The 18126-nt window shown below is 46.2% G+C and overlaps 1 protein-coding gene across 5 annotated transcripts in view; it reads right to left on the reverse strand.

The window, feature by feature from the left end:
• MYO1C (myosin IC) overlaps window positions 1-18126 on the reverse strand; it is a 207211-nt gene that overhangs the window by 50308 nt on the left and 138777 nt on the right. For all 5 annotated transcript variants that reach the window (XM_075335325.1, XM_075335323.1, XM_075335321.1 and 2 more), the window contains 4 exons: window positions 7239-7319; window positions 7021-7112; window positions 959-1053; window positions 488-534 (listed from right to left, as the gene is read on the reverse strand). In XM_075335325.1, the coding sequence (XP_075191440.1) occupies window positions 488-534; window positions 959-1053; window positions 7021-7112; window positions 7239-7319 (315 nt within the window). The remainder of the gene's footprint in view (window positions 1-487; window positions 535-958; window positions 1054-7020; window positions 7113-7238; window positions 7320-18126) is intronic.

An 18126-nucleotide genomic window follows, 5' to 3' on the forward strand; every position in this document is an offset into this window, starting at 1 on the left:
CTCAACCTAAGTATTATACAAATGATTCACTTTTTTGCAGGACCTGTGGTGAGGTCATACTCATGTAACCTGGTATCCAGCTTTGTTGGCTGAGGCCCCGCCCCTTGTGGTCACATGGGTATGACCTCACACAGGTCCTGCAACAGACAAAGTGAATTGTTTGTATAATACTTATGCTAATTCTAACAGAGGGAGGGGATAACTATGAATATATTATCTGTTCCTCAGCTGCTGTCACTCAACAAGCCGCTAATTTTATAAACTTTACTTTTTTGGATTTCAAAACCTAAACATCCGAGCTGACCACTACAGGTATGTATAGAATCAGCCTGATAGTATCCGTATAGTACTGGCTTTAGCTTATATGTGAAAATCCTGGTGATTGGTTCCCATTAATGTTCCAGAAGCACAAAGCTGTTTAATGTTAAATATAAATCCATTAGGGAGATCAGTAATATGGGGCCTCACAGACCAATCATTCACTTACTTCTTTCAGATTTCTAAACAGCAGATCATTGTTTTTATCCAGAAATCCTGAAGAAAAAGAAAAACAAAAAAGAAAAACCCTTAAAGCACAGCATAGTTATTCCCTACAGGTGGACTTTTTTTTTGCTTACATTCTTTAAAACACTTTTCCTTTTAAACCTACAATTTATTGTTGCCTAGCAGACGTGTGTACTCAGTAGGGGAGAGGACGCACCAGACACGTCTGACAGCAGTGTTCCAGCAGAACAAATTAAAATCAGTCCTGCCGAAATTCAATATGCTCAATCTTTGTTGGCCCGCCATGTCACACACAACGGTTCAATCTGCCAATGGTTATAGAGCATATGTCTGGCTATAGTACTCCTCCAAGGAGCAAAGCTACAAAGTGCATGATGTGTGGTTGCTCACATTCAGGTCCCAAATCCAAAAGGTTTAAAAATTAATCCAAATTATAGGAATGAATGGAAATTACCTACTACACTGTAGTTCACTTCTCCAGCATAGTGGAGCAGGCGGAACTCATCTCTTCCAAGGCACTTTCTAGTTTTCTGGTCTCCAAGTTTGTGTCTAGATAGAAAAGGCAAGTGATAAAGACCGAGGAGTTACCAGTCTACGGATTTATGCAAAATGATATACGGTTTATAACCACAAAGCGGATTAACTGGCCTGGATCATAGAAAATCCTACAACCCGTAGCAAATTTATAGGACAAGTGAACTCACTGTTACAAATGGAAAAGGATCAAGATCATAAACGTAAAAGAACAGCTCAACGTAAGTCATTATGGTCTCCATAGGTAGATACTTTCCTAACTTGTATGTTTTCTGGTGTGAGATCTATACCCGTCCTGCAATGCATAGGATGTACTGTATATCACTTGAAAGCAAAACTTTCTCTTTATTGGGCCACATGCTGCAATTTTCAGCTTTTTTACGCTACCATTTTTTTTTCCGCCCCTTTTTCTAAGAGCCATAACTTTTTTAATTTTCTATTGATGTAGCTGCATCAGGGATTTTTTGAGAGACAAATTGTAGTTTTAAATGACACCATTAATTTTACCATACCGCTAGAAAAATCGGAAAAAAAGTTACAAGTGCGGTGAAATGGTGAATAAAGAAGGGAATTTTGTTTACTTACCGTAAATTCCTTTTCTTCTAGCTCCAATTGGGAGACCCAGACAATTGGGTGTATAGCTTCTGCCTCCGGAGGCCACACAAAGTATTACACTTAAAAGTGTAAAGCCCCTCCCCTTCTGCCTATACACCCCCCGTGCCTCACGGGCTCCTCAGTTTTGGTGCAAAAGCAAGAAGGAGGAAAAGTTATAAATTGGTTTAAAGTAAATTCAATCCGAAGAAATTTCGGAGAACTGAAACCATTGAACATGAACAACATGTGTACACAAAGAACAACAGCCCGAAGGGAACAGGGGCGGGTGCTGGGTCTCCCAATTGGAGCTAGAAGAAAAGGAATTTACGGTAAGTAAACAAAATTCCCTTCTTTATTCACCATTTCACCGCACTTGTAACTTTTTTTCCGATTTTTTAGAGCCGTAAAACGGCCCCTTCCTACAGGTGGGCAACCGCCGCCTGAAGGACTTGCCTACCTAGGCTGGCATCTGCCGAAGCATAGGTATGCACCTGATAGTGTTTCGTGAAAGTGTGCAGGCTCGACCAGGTAGCTGCCTGACACACCTGCTGAGCCGTAGCCTGGTGCCGCAAGGCCCAGGACACACCCACGGCTCTGGTAGAATGGGCCCTTAGCCCTGCGGGAACCGGAAGCCCAGAAGATCGGTAGGCTTCGAGAATAGGTTCCTTGATCCACCGAGCCAGGGTTGATTTGGAAGCCTGTGACCCTTTACGCTGGCCAGCGACAAGGACAAAGAGTGCATCCGAGCGGCGCAGGGGCGCTGTACGAGAAATGTAGAGTCTGAGTGCTCTCACCAGATCTAACAAGTGCAAATCCCTTTCACATTGGTGAACTGGATGAGGACAAAAAGAGGGTAAGGAGATATCCTGATTGAGATGAAAGGGGGATACCACCTTAGGGAGAAATTCCGGAACCGGACGCAGAACCACCTTGTCCTGGTGAAACACCAGGAAAGGGGCTTTGCATGACAGCGCTGCTAGCTCAGACACTCTCCGAAGTGATGTGACTGCTACTAGGAAGGCCACTTTCTGCGAAAGGCGTGAGAGGAATATCCCTCATTGGCTCGAAAGGTGGTTTCTGAAGAGCCATCAGCACCCTGTTCAGATCCCAGGGTTCTAACGGCCGCTTGTAAGGAGGGACTATGTGACAAACCCCCTGCAGGAACGTGCGGACCTGTGGAAGTCTGGCTAGGCGCTTCTGAAAGAACACAGAGAGCGCTGAGACTTGTCCCTTAAGGGAGCCGAGCGACAAACCTTTTTCCAATCCGGATTGAAGGAAGGAAAGAAAAGTGGGCAAGGCAAATGGCCAGGGAGAAAAACCCTGATCAGAGCACCAAGATAAGAATATCCTCCACGTCCTGTGGTAGATCTTGGCGGACGTTGGTTTCCTAGCCTGTCTCATAGTGGCAATGACCTCTTGAGATAACCCTGAAGACGCTAGGATCCAGGACTCAATGGCCACACAGTCAGGTTGAGGGCCGCAGAATTCAGATGGAAAAACGGTCCTTGAGACAGCAAGTCTGGTCGGTCTGGTAGTGCCCACGGTTGGCCCACCGTGAGATGCCACAGATCCGGGTACCACGACCTCCTCGGCCAGTCTGGAGCGACGAGGATGGCGCGGCGGCAGTCGGACCTGATCTTGCGTAACACTCTGGGCAACAGTGCCAGAGGAGGAAACACATAAGGGAGTTGAAACTGCGACCAATCCTGAACTAAAGCGTCTGCCGCCAGAGCTCTGTGATCTTGAGACCGTGCCATGAATGTCGGGACCTTGTGGTTGTGCCGGGACGCCATTAGGTCGACGTCCGGCATCCCCCAGCGGCAACAGATCTCCTGAAACACGTCCGGGTGAAGGGACCATTCCCCTGCGTCCATGCCCTGGCGACTGAGAAAGTCTGCTTCCCAGTTTTCTACGCCCGGGATGTGAACTGCGGATATGGTGGAGGCTGTGGCTTCCACCCATAGCAGAATCCGCCGGACTTCCTGGAAGGCTTGCGTGTTCCGCCTTGGTGGTTGATGTAAGCCACCGCTGTGGAGTTGTCCAACTGAATTCGGATCTGCTTGCCTTCCAGCCACGGCTGGAACGCCTTTAGGGCAAGATACACTGCCCTTATCTCCAAAACATTGATCTGAAGGGAGGACTCTGGCTGAGTCCAAGTACCCTGAGCCCTGTGGTGGAGAAACAAAGCATAAAAACTGAGGAGCCCGTGAGGCACGGGGGGTGTATAGGCAGAAGGGGAGGGGCTTTACACTTTTAAGTGTAATACTTTGTGTGGCCTCCGGAGGCAGAAGCTATACACCCAATTGTCTGGGTCTCCCAATGGAGCGACAAAGAAAATTTGATTACGCTATTGTTTTTTGCAATAATGGTGCTGACATCATTTTGGGGTATTCAAGCTGCTTTGATAGCCTTTAATTGCATATTTTTATGGATGTAAAGAGTAAAATACAGCATTTCTAGGGTTTTGAAAGTTTTTTTTCTCTTTACAGCATTTACTATACAAGTTAATTTAGTTTATATTTTGATAGATGGGGCTTTACAGGAAATTAAAATTTAAAATAATATTATTTTTAACATTTTATATCTTTAATAATATGGAGGGATGATTCTTTTTTTCATATTAATTTAATTTTTACTTTACTTTTTGGCCTCCTTAGAGGATTTTAATTGTCTGAACTCTTATCCTACATGTTGCAATACAGTGCCCTGAACCCTGATCATGGGCACGGGCAGCTGCGGTCTCCTGAGGAGAACACTCGCATCGCTGCAGGAGGGAAGATACTGTGTCCTAGGCACAGTGTCTATGGATCGTGTGCGCCAACCATAAGTGACAAGTAGAGGCCTGAAATCCAGCACTTCCAGCAATCAGCTGCAAGTTTCAACAGCTGCAACTCCGTATACAGTTTATTGACCATTAACTACAGTCACATTCTGATTTTAAAGGGAACCTGTCACCGGAAGTCTATAATACTTATTTAACGGTCGGTGCGGAGCTGTCTAATGGGATGGGCGTGCCCTGAGCAGGGCAGATCAAAGTGCGCCTGCGCAGGACCTCACTGTCGGCTAGTGAAGATGACTTAGAACGCGTCATCTACACTAGTTTCAGAAGGAGGAGAAAGATGGCTGAAAGAGGAGGCGCGGGACCCAGAGAACGGAGACGCCCATCCGACTAGACAGCTGCGCACCGATTGTTAGGTAAGTATTATAGACTTCTGGTGACCGGTTCCCTTTAACTAGAGGTCAGTTGAAGCAACCAAAAACAGACTACAGTGTTCCTGGTCTGTATACCGTATACATCTGGCTACCCTGGATGCTACAAATAGCTGATCAGTGAGGTTAGGTGTCTTGGCTCACTAAGGATGATCTTTCCTAAATCTAGCAATATCAAGGTAGTGGAAAACCCCTTTAAAAGACGTGTTATATATTATAGATCAGATTGTTTGTAATGAAGCTAATGAATTAAAATGTAAATATTTTGGATGATAGGCTTTGAACAAGACATACATCTTTGTGATAAATATATGAACAAGAACAGATTTTCATCTTCCGGAAGTAAACAATGCAGCGCCATTTAATGATTATAAGCAGAGATTGTAAAAGTCGCAAGGAGCATATTCACAGGTTAGCAAAGTGCAAAACGTTTCATGATCGAATGCAGCGTTTGAGGAAACTGCAGTTCCACTTATTAAAAGGACAATAAATAAAACAAAAGTTATATCTCAGTGTGTCTAAAACACATGTTGAATATGTAATGGAAAGCATAGTTTTTATCTTCCTTTATATATAATAATGAGTACATACATTTCTATTTATTTTTAATCTTATTTATGGACTTCTTGGTCGGTATGGTTTGCTTTTCTGTATTATTCACTTATAACAGTATGAAAGAAATTAATCTGGCACGCCCTTTGCAATTGAAGTAAAACACTTGATTTATTATTATTATTATTATTAGCTACTAAGCTGCAATCCAAAATGGTCAGCAACATTTCGGTCTATAATTCAGCGCATTTTTTGAGGACTATTATTTCCCTTTCTTTGCGGCGCTGCACACTGTTCCACCTCACTCTTAGCAATCTGATCTGGCTGATGAAGGTCTGAGTTGTAGACCGAAACATTACTGACCAATATTGGATTGCATCTACTACTAAATTAAGCTTTTTACGTCATTTGCAAAGGGAGTGCCAGATTAATTTCTTTCACACTAAATAAAGGAGTGGTATCTGATCGGAGCACCCCCCTCAATTTTCTGACGAAGTGAAGTGAATCCATTTTCTATTCAATCATAACAGTAGTTGCCCACTACTTTGATAACATCTTCTTAAATGCTCTAGCCCCCAGAGTAAGTTGAAAAAAAACAAACAAACCCACAAAAACATATAATCACCAATCCTCATCATATGGTTACGTCTCGTAAGGCTTTTTTTTTTTTTTTTTTTTTTTTAAAAATAAATTATTCTACTTAGGGAACTACAGCATTTAAAGAGTACCAACCACCAGAATTTTCATATATAAACTAAAGCCAGTGCTATACTGGCGCTATCATGCTGATTCTATACATACATTTAGTTGTGAGATCGGATGTATACTTTCTGAAATATAGGCAGTAAAGTTTGTGAAATGCAATGTTATTTGATTGATAGGTGTTGCAGAATATCTAATAGATGGGTCGGGTTTTGCCTGTTATTCCCGCTCCTGTCTGCCTGCCTTTCCTACCACTGTCTCTTATTACAGGGGGAGGAAGAAGGGAGGAAGGACAGGCAGCAGATAGGGGCGGGAATAACTAGCAAAACCTGACCCACCTATTAGATATTCTGTAGCTGCTATCAATCAAATAACCGTGCATTTCACAAACTTTACTTGTATCTCAGAAAGTATACATCCGATCTCACAACTAAAGGTACGTATAGAATCAGCATGATAGCCCCAGTATAGCACTGGTATTAGTTTATATAGGAAAACCCTGGTGGTTGGTTCTCTTTAAAGGATTGTAAATACTATATGATAAATTGGTATGGATCGCTCACCAATTCGAAAAACATGCGTCTTATAACAAATATTTTACACATACAATAAGCTGTACTTGTATGTGCCATAAATGTGTTATAAAGTATTCTCAATGAATAATAGAGGCAGTCAGGACTGTCTTGTTTCATTTACTGGTTTTCGAGCCTGTCCCAATCACTGGTGAAAGATCTCTTTATAAACCAGAAAGCTATTTCTTCTGTTTTATAAGTACACTCATTTAAAAACGTGGATTTATGTGGGGGATCACATAACAGTTGATAATTAAAAAAGAAAAAAAATATATAAAAAGTGTGCCAAGCATATACTGTGGATGAATTGTCCGATGTTTCAGAGCTGCAGCCGTTTATAGTCTATACTCACGTTACAAAGTGTGGGTGGTTTTTCACAGTATCTTCCAACTTTTCTAGGAATGTCATATCTGTGGCTTCTCCGGGACGCAGGCATTCTTCATCCTATCAAGAGGAAAAAAACAGATTATCAACCAAGTCATCAATACTGGCCCTAAACAAAGCACAGCCCTATGTACTCGGACAGCATCCTGTTTGCCAAGAAGTGAGTTAGAAAATAAACATACTTACCAGGATGGAAATGATGCCTTTGAACTTTTCTTCAACAAGATCGCAGATTATCTTGTTATTAAAATATTGCACTGGCTCCCACTGACATGTAAGCGGAGAAAGCCAGAATTAATAATAGTGGAAAAAGACAAAACCAAGACCTCCTATCATACAATGTACAGTAATTACTTGCTACACGTCATCTGAATGACAAAGTATCGCCTGGGATAACCTTCGGGTGCAGTGTAATACGACCTACCTACAGATGGATTCAGGACTGAACAATTTGTCCTGGTTGCTTTAGGACAGAAAACCTTCAGATAAAATCTCTAAACTGCACCCTAAAAATGATTAGAACTATAAAACATTTTTAGCCCCTTCATGACAGCCAATCCACCATTTTACTGATCTGAGGAATAAGAATTTTCTATGAATGAGGAAAAACACAAGGACCGAATGTCCAAAACTTACACATTAATCTAATGTCACGAGACAAAACTTTATAAAACGGAACATAAGGTTGTTAGTTTAATGATCTGATCAGACTGTATGAAGCCCACCACAACAGCACAGTGAATTTCTAAGTGGGTCCTTAATTTCTAACTTAAAAGGTGCAGCGACCACCACTGAAGCAACAATTCACTAGAAGTAGGAGCGCCCCAGTGCACCCATGCTGCAAGGCAATGCTCCCATGGCTCCAGGTCATACTGCCCCACATGGGCACCAGCACTGCAGCAATGGCTGCCACACAATATCACAAGTAAAATGGACTGAAAAACTCCTCTTTTACATGTTTTCAAACTATGTTTTAGCTGACAACAAAACCAGGACAAACCCCTCTTGCATTGTACGAAAACACATGGAAGGTGAGCTTTCAGTCACTTTTACTTGTGTTGTTGCCATGTCGGTAACTTCCACTGTGTGCCCTGGAGCCGTAGGGACTTTGCCTTGGAGCATAAATGTTGTGGGGCACCGGGGCGCTCTCCCTGATGCACTTATTTGGGTATTGGTGTACGCACGGTGCCGCAACTTTAACCCCATAGCGACGGCCTAACGTCTCAAGACGTCGGAAAAACAGGGTACTTATTCTGTTCCGACGTCTTGAGACGTCAGGCTGGAAAAAGCTTGTAGCGCCCCCCAGTGACGAAAAATCTCGGGGGTTTCAGCTACCGGAGGTAGCTGAGACCCCCAAGATTATGAATCGGGGTGTTTTTTTTGGACCCCGTTAATGCGATCGCCGGTATACACCGTATACCGGCGACAACATTAAAAAAAAATAAATGGCCGGTAAAATTGATTTATTTCTCATCTGACGTGATCAAACATGTCAGATGAGAAATAAATATGAGCCCTTAGTGCCCCCAAAGCCCCCGGTACCGGAGAGTCCCCCCACCACCCCTACCCCCCCTACCCCCCCTCCGGAAAATCCAAGATGGCGCCGCCGCGCGCTGAAAACTCCCGCCGCCGCCGGCTCTGCATTCATTTCCCTCCGATCTGAAATGATCAAACATTTCAGATCGGAGGGAAATGTCCTCCCCCTGACCCCTCCTCCGGTCCACCGGAGATCTCTGGTCCCCGGAGCCCCCTCCGGTCTCCAGAGCCGCCTCCCCCCTCCCCCTCCGGAGCGTGGAAGATGGCGGCCGCATTCATCCTGCACTTTCTGCCGCATGTGACACGTCACATGCGGCAGAAAGTTGTCCCCAGGTCCCGCCGTCGCCGTCGCCCCCCCCCAGCCCCCGGTTTTACGTTACCTGGCTGCTGGTGCTCCTGCTCCGGCCCCGCGATCACAGCACGCCGCCTCCTTCTTGAAAGCTGACGGCGCATGCGCAGACAGCGGCTGTCAGCTGGATCCCTGCAAGCAGGGATCCTGCTGACGTCGCTACTGCACAGGCTACTCCACTGTGGACCGGGGGAGGGTGAGTGCGGTAATCTGCAGTCACACTCCTCACATGGAGAGACTGCTGTTCTAGAAAATGGGGGGTACGTTCTGTGAGCGTGCCCCTCATATTCTAGAATGAGGTTACTGCAGGTCACTCTGCCCTAGGTTGGACCGGGGCAGTGTGAGTGCAGTATTCTCAGATTACTGCACCCACACTGCTCATGGAGAGCTTGCTCTTCCAGAAAATGGGGGATACGTTCCCTGAATGTGCCCCCCATATTCTAGAAGATCCAGAGTCGGCGCGGGACCTCCAAAATGGATTACAGCGACCGAAATTTATTTATTTTCAATAAATTGGTAAAAGAGGAATGTTTCGGGGAGTTTTTTTTTTTCAAATAAATTTTTTTTTTGTCTTTATTTTTTTCTATTACTTGACTGGGTTAGTAATGTCGGGTATCTGTTCAGATGCCGTGACATCACTAACCCCAGGGCTTGATGCCAGGTGACATTACAGCTGGTATCAACCCCATATATTACCCCGTCTGCCACTGCACCAGGGCGCGGGATGAGCTGGAGCGAAGCGCCAGGATTGGCGCATCTAATGGATGCGCCACTTCTGGGGCGGCTGCGGCCTGCTATTTTTAGGCTGGGAAGAGTCCAATAACCATGGCTCTTCCCACCCTGAGAATACCAGACCCCAGCTGTCCGCTTCACCTTGGCTGGTGATCTAATTTGGGGGGGACCCCACGTTTTTTTTTTTGTTTTTTTAAAAAACGCCTGGGGAGCCCTCCAAATTGATCACCAGCCAAGGTGAAGCTGTCAGCTGTGGTTTGCAGGCTACAGCTGTCTGCTTTACCCTAGCTGGCTATCAAAAATAGGGGGGACCCCACGTCGTTTATTTTAATTATTAATTTTTTGGGGGGCTAAATACAAGGCTAGGCACCCTTTAGTGCCACATGAAAGGCACTAAAGGGCGCCAGCTTAGAATATGCAGGGGGTGGGACGTTATATATGTTTGACATCTATCCATTCATCCATTGTAGCATTTTAGGCTGTGTGCCCACGATCAGGGTTTGCAGCGTTTTGGGCGCAGAGTGTTTTCCCTGCGTCCATAACGCTGCGTTGTGCAGTAGAAGCACAGTGGAAGGATTTTTAGAAATCCCATGCCCACTGTGCTTCTTTTCTCCGCAGCATAAACCGACCTGTGGCGCAGCTTCCCAAGCCTCCACATGTCAATTTATGCTGCGGAGATGAGTGTTCTCTGCAGGTAGCATAGAGCTCCACAGCGGCCTGAACCCAAATCGTGGGCATGGGCAGCTGCGTTCTCCCGTGGACAACACTCACATCTCTGCAGGAAGGCTGACACTGTGTACTAGACGCCGTGTCGCTGGATCATGGCCACATAGCCTAAAAGTGAGACATTTGTTGCTACAGCAACATTTTTGTGAAGTACCTGTGGATTCAAAATGCTTACTATACTCCTGAATAAAATCCAGTTTCCAAAATGGGGTCACTTGTGGGGGGTTTCTAATGTATAGGTACCCAAGGGGCCCTGCAAATGTGACATGGTGCCCGCAATTTATCTCAACTTTTCCAGAATTCAAATGGTGCTCCTTCCATTCCAAGCCCTCCAATTTATCCAAACAGAGGTTTTTGGCCACATGTGGGGTATCCCTGTGCTCATAAGACATTGGATAAAAACCTGTTGGGTCCACGGTTTGTTGTTGTCTCTTGAAAAAGTGAGAAATTTGATGCTGAAGCAACATTTTTGTGAAAAAAATGAAAATTTTCAATATGGCAACCTAAGCTTATCAAATTCTGTGAAGTATTCGTGGATTCAAACTGCTCACTATACACCTAGATAAAAGCCTTGAGGTGTCTTGTTTCCAGAATGGAGTCACTTGTGGGGGACAGCCACTGTTTAGGCACCTCAAGGGCTCTCCAAATGCAACCTGGCGTCCGCTATTGATTCCAGCCAATTTTGCAGTCAAATGGCACTCCTTCCCTTCCGAGCCCTGCCATGCGCCCAAACAGTTGATTTCCACCACATATAAGGTATCGCCAAACTCAGGAGAAATTGCACAATAAATGTTATGCTGAATTTTTTCCTTTTACTCTTGTAAAAAAAAAAAGCTACCTGGTTGAAATAACAATTTTGTGGTAAAATTTTATTTTTTTTTTTTCATGGCTCAACGTTATAAAATTCTGTGAAGCACCTGGGGGTTCAGGGTACTCACCAAACATCTAGATAAATTCCTTGAGGGGCCTAGTTTCCAAAATGGGGTCACTTGTGCGGGGTTTCTGCTGTTTAGGTACCTTAGGGGTCCTCCAAATGTGACATGGTGCCCGCAATCTTTTTCAGCCAAATTTCCTTTCCAAAATTCAAATATTGCTCCTTTCGTTCCAAGCCCTCCCATTTGTCCAAACAAAGGTTTCAGACCACATGTGAGGTATCACCGCACTCATAAAAAAGTGGTTAACAAACCTTGAGGTCAAATTTTTGGAATTTCCTCTTGAAAAAGTGAGAAAATTGATGCTAAAGCAACATTTTTGAGAAAATTATTAAAATTTTCAATATGACAACGTAACGTTAACAAAATCTGTGAAGTACCTGTGGATCTAAAATGCTCACTATACCCCTAGATAGAAGCCTTGAGGGGTCTAGTTTCCAAAATGGTGTCACTTGTGAGGGGTTTCTGCTGTTTAGGTACCTTAGCGGACATGTAAATGCAACATGGTGCCCGCAATCTATTTCAGCCAAATTTGCTTTCCAAAATTCAAATATTGCTCCTTCTGTTCCGAGCCCTCCCATTTGTCCAAACAGAGGTTTCTGACCACATGTGGGGTATCGGCGCGCTCATAAGAAAGTGGGGAACAAGTTTTGGGGTCCATTTTGTTGTGTTATTTCTTCTAAAAGTGAATAAATTTGGGTTAGAGCAACATTTTTAGGTAAAATTTAATTTTTGCTTTTTTTCATTCCACATTGCTTTTGTTCATGTGGAGCACCTGAAGGGTTAATAAACTTCTTGAATGTGGTTTTGAGTACTTTGGGGGGTGCAGTTTTTATAATGGTGTCACTTTTGGGTATTTTCTGTCATCTAGGCCTATTGAAGTCACTTCAAATGTGATGTGGTCCCTAAAAAACTGGTTTTGTAAATTTTGATGTAAAAATGAGAAATCGCTGATAAACTTTGAACCCCTCTAACTTCCTAACGAAAAAAAATTTTGTTCCCAAAATTGTGCTGATGTAAAGTAGACATGTGGGAAATGTTATTTATTAACTATTTTGTGTCACAGAAATCTCTGGTTTAACGGTATAAAAATTCAAAAGTTGAAAATTGCAAAATTTTCAAAATTTTTGCCAATATTCAATTTTTTTCATAAATAAACGCAAAAAATATTGTCCTAAATTTGGTACTAACATGAAGTCCAATATGTGACGAAAAAACAATCTCAGAATCACCGGGATCCGTTGAAGCGTTCTAGAGTTATAACCTCATGAAGTGACACTGGTCAGAATTGCAAAATTTGGTCTGGTCATTAAGGTGAAAATTAGCTCCGTCACTAAAGGGTTAAGGTAAAGCAAGTTGGGCTGCAGTGTGTACATTGCCCAGGCCAAAAACTAATGCTCTACCAGGATACAGCTAAACCCCCACTAAAAAGGAAGCATCACAGGTGCAGGAGAAGCAAATCACACACACACACACACACACACACACACACACACACACACCTCCATGGAATGGAGGGGGCGCGAATGCTAGATGATAAAACTGCACACTAGTAGCCATAAAACGAAATATTTTTATATTTAGTGTAGGGACCTACAAGCATGAGGTCCCGTGATGAGGGTTGTAGGCTTACGTTTTATGGCCATAAATACCAACAAAAACCTCATATTTTTCTGTTTGTACAGGATACAGCCAGGCCCCTTTCTGTTGGGCCTTGAATTGTAGAGTGTCTATCCGTGCGTGATACACAGGTGGGGTACGGCTTGGCAGCCCGCCTGATCTAATAGTATGGGCGTCACCTAATAGGCTGTGGGTTTGTGACTGTGTTATCTGCATGTGTGAACAGCGCTCTATGCAAGCCACTAGTGTGCAGTTTTATCATCTAGCAATCGCCCTCCTCCATTCCATGGAGGTGTGTGTGTGTGTGTGTGTGTGTGTGTGTGTGTGAGAGTGTGTGTGTGTGTGAGTGTGAGTGTGTGTGTGAGTGTGAGTGTGTGTGTGTGTGAGTGTGTGTGAGTGATTTGCTTCTCATGCACCTGTGATGCTTCCACTTTAGTGGGGGTTTAGCTGTATCCTGGTAGAGCACTAGTTTTTGGCCTGGGCAATGCATACACTGCAGCCCAACTTGCTGTGAGTAATACTTAATTTTTGGAGGATCTTATCCTCTTTTTGTTGCCATTTTTAACTTTAAGGTAAAGAATTAGGGACCCACTCACAGGCTCACAGCGACGTGGCAGTGGGCTTCATACAGACTGATCAGTATGTTCAACTAAGAATCTCATGCTCAGTTTTGTAAATTTGGCCATGTCTTTTTCTACAGTTATAGAACTATTTTCACCAATACGCCATAATCCGGCAGTCGTCAGCTGAATACTATACTAGAGGACACCCTGTTGCATCAGCAACAATTTGTCAGCACTGATTATTCGTTGACCCCCTAAATGAAGATGGCAATAGCAAAAGTGACATCTAGATAATTAACAGAGAGTGGAATCCCTTTCTGACCCCATCGGCACCCCACAAGCACGATCGTAAGGTCACGATGGTTGTCATGCTAACCTAACATCTGAACGAAATGAAGGGAATTTTGTTTACTTACCGTAAATTCCTTTTCTTCTAGCTCCTATTGGGAGACCCAGACAATTGGGTGTATAGCTTCTGCCTCTGGAGGCCACACAAAGTAATTACACTTTAAAAAGTGTAACCCCTCCCCTCTGCTATACACCCTCCCGTGGATCACGGGCCCCTCAGTTTTGGTGCCAAAGCAGGAAGGAGGAAACTTATAAATTGGTCTAAGGTAAACTCAATCCGAAGGATGTTCGGAGAACTGAACCATTAACCAAAGAACAATTGAACATGAACAACATGTGTACACAAAAGAACAACAGCCCGAAGGGAACAGGGGCGGGTGCTGGGTCTCCTAATAGGAGCTAGAAGAAAAGGAATTTACGGTAAGTAAACAAAATTCCCTTCTTCTTTGTCGCTCCATTGGGAGACCCAGACAATTGGGATGTCCAAAAGCAATCCCTGGGTGGGTAACAGAATACCTCGATAAAAAGAGCTGGAAACCGGCCCCCTCTTACAGGTGGGCAATTGCCGCCTGAAGGACTTGCCTACCTAGGCTAGCCTCTGCCGAAGCATAGGCATGCACCTGATAGTGTTTTGTGAAGGTGTGCAGACTCGACCAGGTAGCCGCCTGACACACCTGCTGAGCCGTAGCCTGGTGCCGCAAAGCCCAGGACGCGCCTACGGCCCTGGTAGAATGGGCTTTAAGCCCTGAAGGAATCTGAAGCCCCGATGAACGGTAGGCTTCAAGAATCGGTTCCTTGATCCACCTAGCCAAGGTTGACTTGGAAGCCTGAGACCCCTTACGCTGGCCAGCGACAAGGACAAAGAGCGCATCCGAACGGCGCAGGGGCGCCGTGCGAGAAATGTAGATTCTGAGTGCTCTCACGAGGTCTAACAAGTGCAAATCCTTTTTCACATTGGTGAACTGGATGAGGGCAAAAAGAAGGCAAGGAGATATCCTGATTGAGATGAAAAGGGGATACCACCTTGGGGAGAAATTCCGGGACCGGACGCAGGACCACCTTATCCTGGTGAAAGACCAGGAAGGGGACTTTGCATGACAGCGCTGCTAGCTCAGACACTCTCCTAAGTGAAGTGACTGCCACTAGGAAGGCCACTTTCTGTGAAAGGCGAGATAGAGAGATCTCCCGCATCGGCTCGAAAGGTGGCTTCTGGAGAGCCGTCAGCACCTTGTTAAGATCCCAGGGTTCTAGCGGACGCTTGTAAGGTGGGACTATGTGGCAAACTCCCTGCAGGAACGTGCGGACCTGCGAGAGTCTGGCTAGACGCTTTTGAAAAAACACTGAAAGCGCCGACACTTGTCCCTTGAGCGAGGCAAGAGACAAACCTTTGTCCAATCCTGATTGAAGAAAGGAAAGGAAAGTGGGCAATGCAAACGGCCAGGGAGCAAAACCCCTATCCGAGCACCAAGCTAAGAAGATCTTCCAAGTCCTGTGGTAGATCTTGGCGGACGTTGATTTCCTGGCCTGTCTCATGGTGGCAATGACATCTTGAGATAAACCTGATGACGCTAGGAGCCAAGACTCAATGGCCACACAGTCAGGTTGAGGGCCGCAGAATTCAGATGGAAAAATGGCCCTTGAGACAGCAAGTCTGGTCGGTCTGGGAGTGCCCACGGTTGCCCCACCGTGAGGTGCCACAGATCCGGGTACCACGACCTCCTCGGCCAGTCTGGAGCGACGAGGATGGCGCGCCTGCAGTCGGACCTGATCTTGCGTAACACTCTGGGCAGAAGTGCCAGAGGGGGAAATACATAGGGTAGTCGAAACTGCGACCAGTCCTGAACTAACGCATCTGCCGCCAGCGCCCTGTGATCCTGAGACCGTGCCATGAATGCCGGGACTTTGTTGTTGTGCCGAGACGCCATTAGATCGACGTCCGGCGTTCCCCAGCGGCAACAGATCTCTTGAAACACGTCCGGGTGAAGAGACCATTCCCCTGCGTCCATGCCCTGGCGACTGAGAAAGTCTGCTTCCCAGTTTTCTACGCCCGGGATGTGAACTGCGGAGATGGTGGAGGCTGTGGCTTCCGCCCACAGCAGAATCCGCCGAACCTCTTGGAATGCTTGACGACTGCGTGTGCCGCCTTGGTGGTTGATGTATGCGACCGCCGTGGCGTTGTCTGATTGTATTCGGATCTGTCTGCCCTCCAGCCACCGCTGGAACGCCTGTAGGGCTAGATACACTGCCCTTATCTCCAGAACATTGATCTGCAGGGCGGACTCCGTCGGAGTCCAGGTTCCCTGAGCCCTGTGGTGGAGGAAGACCGCTCCCCACCCTGACAGGCTCGCGTCTGTCGTGACCACAGCCCAGGATGGGGGCAGGAAGGATTTTCCCTTCGACAAAGAAGTGGGAAGAAGCCACCACTGAAGGGAGGTTTTGGCTGCTCTTGACAGGGAAACGTTCCTGTCTAGTGACGTCGACCTCTTGTCCCATTTGCGGAGAATGTCCCACTGAAGTGGACGCAGATGAAACTGCGCAAAGGGAACTGCTTCCATTGCTGCCACCATCTTCCCTAGGAAGTGCATAAGGCGCCTCAAAGAGTGTGACTGACCCCGAAGAAGAGATTGGACCCCTGTCTGTAGTGAACGCTGTTTGTCCAGCGGAAGCTTCACTATCGCTGACAGAGTATGAAACTCCATGCCGAGGTAAGTCAGGGATTGGGTCGGTGTCAATTTTGACTTTGGGAAATTGATGATCCACCCGAACCTCTGGAGAGTCTCCAGGGCAATGGTCAGGCTGTGCTGGCAAGCCACCCAGGAGGGTGCCTTGACTAGGAGATCGTCTAAGTAAGGGATCACCGAGTGGCCCTGAGAGTGTAGGACCGCCACCACTGTTGCCATGATCTTGGTGAAGACCCGTGGGGCTGTCGCCAAGCCGAAAGGCAGTGCCACGAACTGAAGGTGTTCGTCCCCAATGGCGAAACGCAGGAAGCGTTGATGTTCGGGTGCAATCGGCACATGGAGATAAGCATCCTTGATGTCTATTGATGCTAGGAAGTCTCCTTGTGACATTGAGGCGATGACCGAGCGGAGAGATTCCATCCGAAACCTTCTGGTGCTGACATGCTTGTTGAGCAGTTTGAGGTCTAGAACGGGACGGAAAGATCCGTCCTTTTTTGGCACCACGAACAAGTTGGAGTAGAAGCCGTGACCATGTTCCTGAGGGGGAACGGGAATCACCACTCCTTCTGCCTTCAGAGCATTCACCGCCTGAAAAAGTGCAGCGGCTCGCTCTGGGGGCGGAGATGTTGTGAAGAAACGAGTTGGAGGACGAGAGCTGAACTCTATCCTGTAACCGTGAGACAGAATGTCTCTCACCCATCGGTCTTGGACATGTGGCCACCAGGCGTCGCAAAAGCGGGAGAGCCTGCCACCGACCGAGGATGCGGTTTGGGGAGGCCGAGAGTCATGAAGAGGCCGCCTTAGTGGCGGTGCCTCCGGTGGTCTTTTTAGGCCGTGACTTAGACCGCCATGCAGAAGGGTTCCTCTGGCCCTTCCCCGACCTGTTTGACGTGGAGGATTGTGACTTGGCCGAAGGCCAAAAGGACTGAAACCTCGATTGAAACTTTCACTGTTGAGGTTTGTTTTGTTTAGACTGGGGTAAGGACGAGTCCTTTCCCTTGGATTGTTTAATAATCTCGTCCAATTGCTCGCCAAACAAACGGTCGCCAGAAAATGGCAAACCGGTTAAGAATTTCTTGGAGGCAGAGTCTGCCTTCCATTCACGTAGCCACATGGCTCTGCGGACTGCCACCGAATTGGCGGATGCTACCGCTGAACGGCTCACCGAGTCCAGGACGGCGTTCATGGCGTAGGACGAAAAAGCCGACGCCTGAGAAGTCAGAGACACAACCTGCAGAGTAGCGGTGCATGTGACCGCAGTAATCTCAGACAGACAAGCTGAGATAGCTTGGAGCGCCCACACTGCCGCGAATGCCGGAGCAAAAGATGCTCCTATGGCTTCATAGATGGATTTCATCATGAGCTCTATCTGCCTGTCAGTGGCATCCTTGAGGGATGAGCCATCTGCCACTGAAACCACAGATCTGGCCACCAGCCTAGAGACTGGAGGATCCACTTTTGGACACTGAGCCCAACCCTTCACTACTTCCGGGGGGAAGGGATAACGTGTGTCATTAAGGCGCTTAGTAAAGCGCTTGTCCGGGTATGCTCTGTGCTTCTGGACAGCATCCCTGAAATTAGAGTGAT

This window comes from Anomaloglossus baeobatrachus, chromosome 2 (assembly GCF_048569485.1).
Source record: "Anomaloglossus baeobatrachus isolate aAnoBae1 chromosome 2, aAnoBae1.hap1, whole genome shotgun sequence".
NCBI classification, from domain to species: domain Eukaryota; kingdom Metazoa; phylum Chordata; class Amphibia; order Anura; family Aromobatidae; genus Anomaloglossus; species Anomaloglossus baeobatrachus.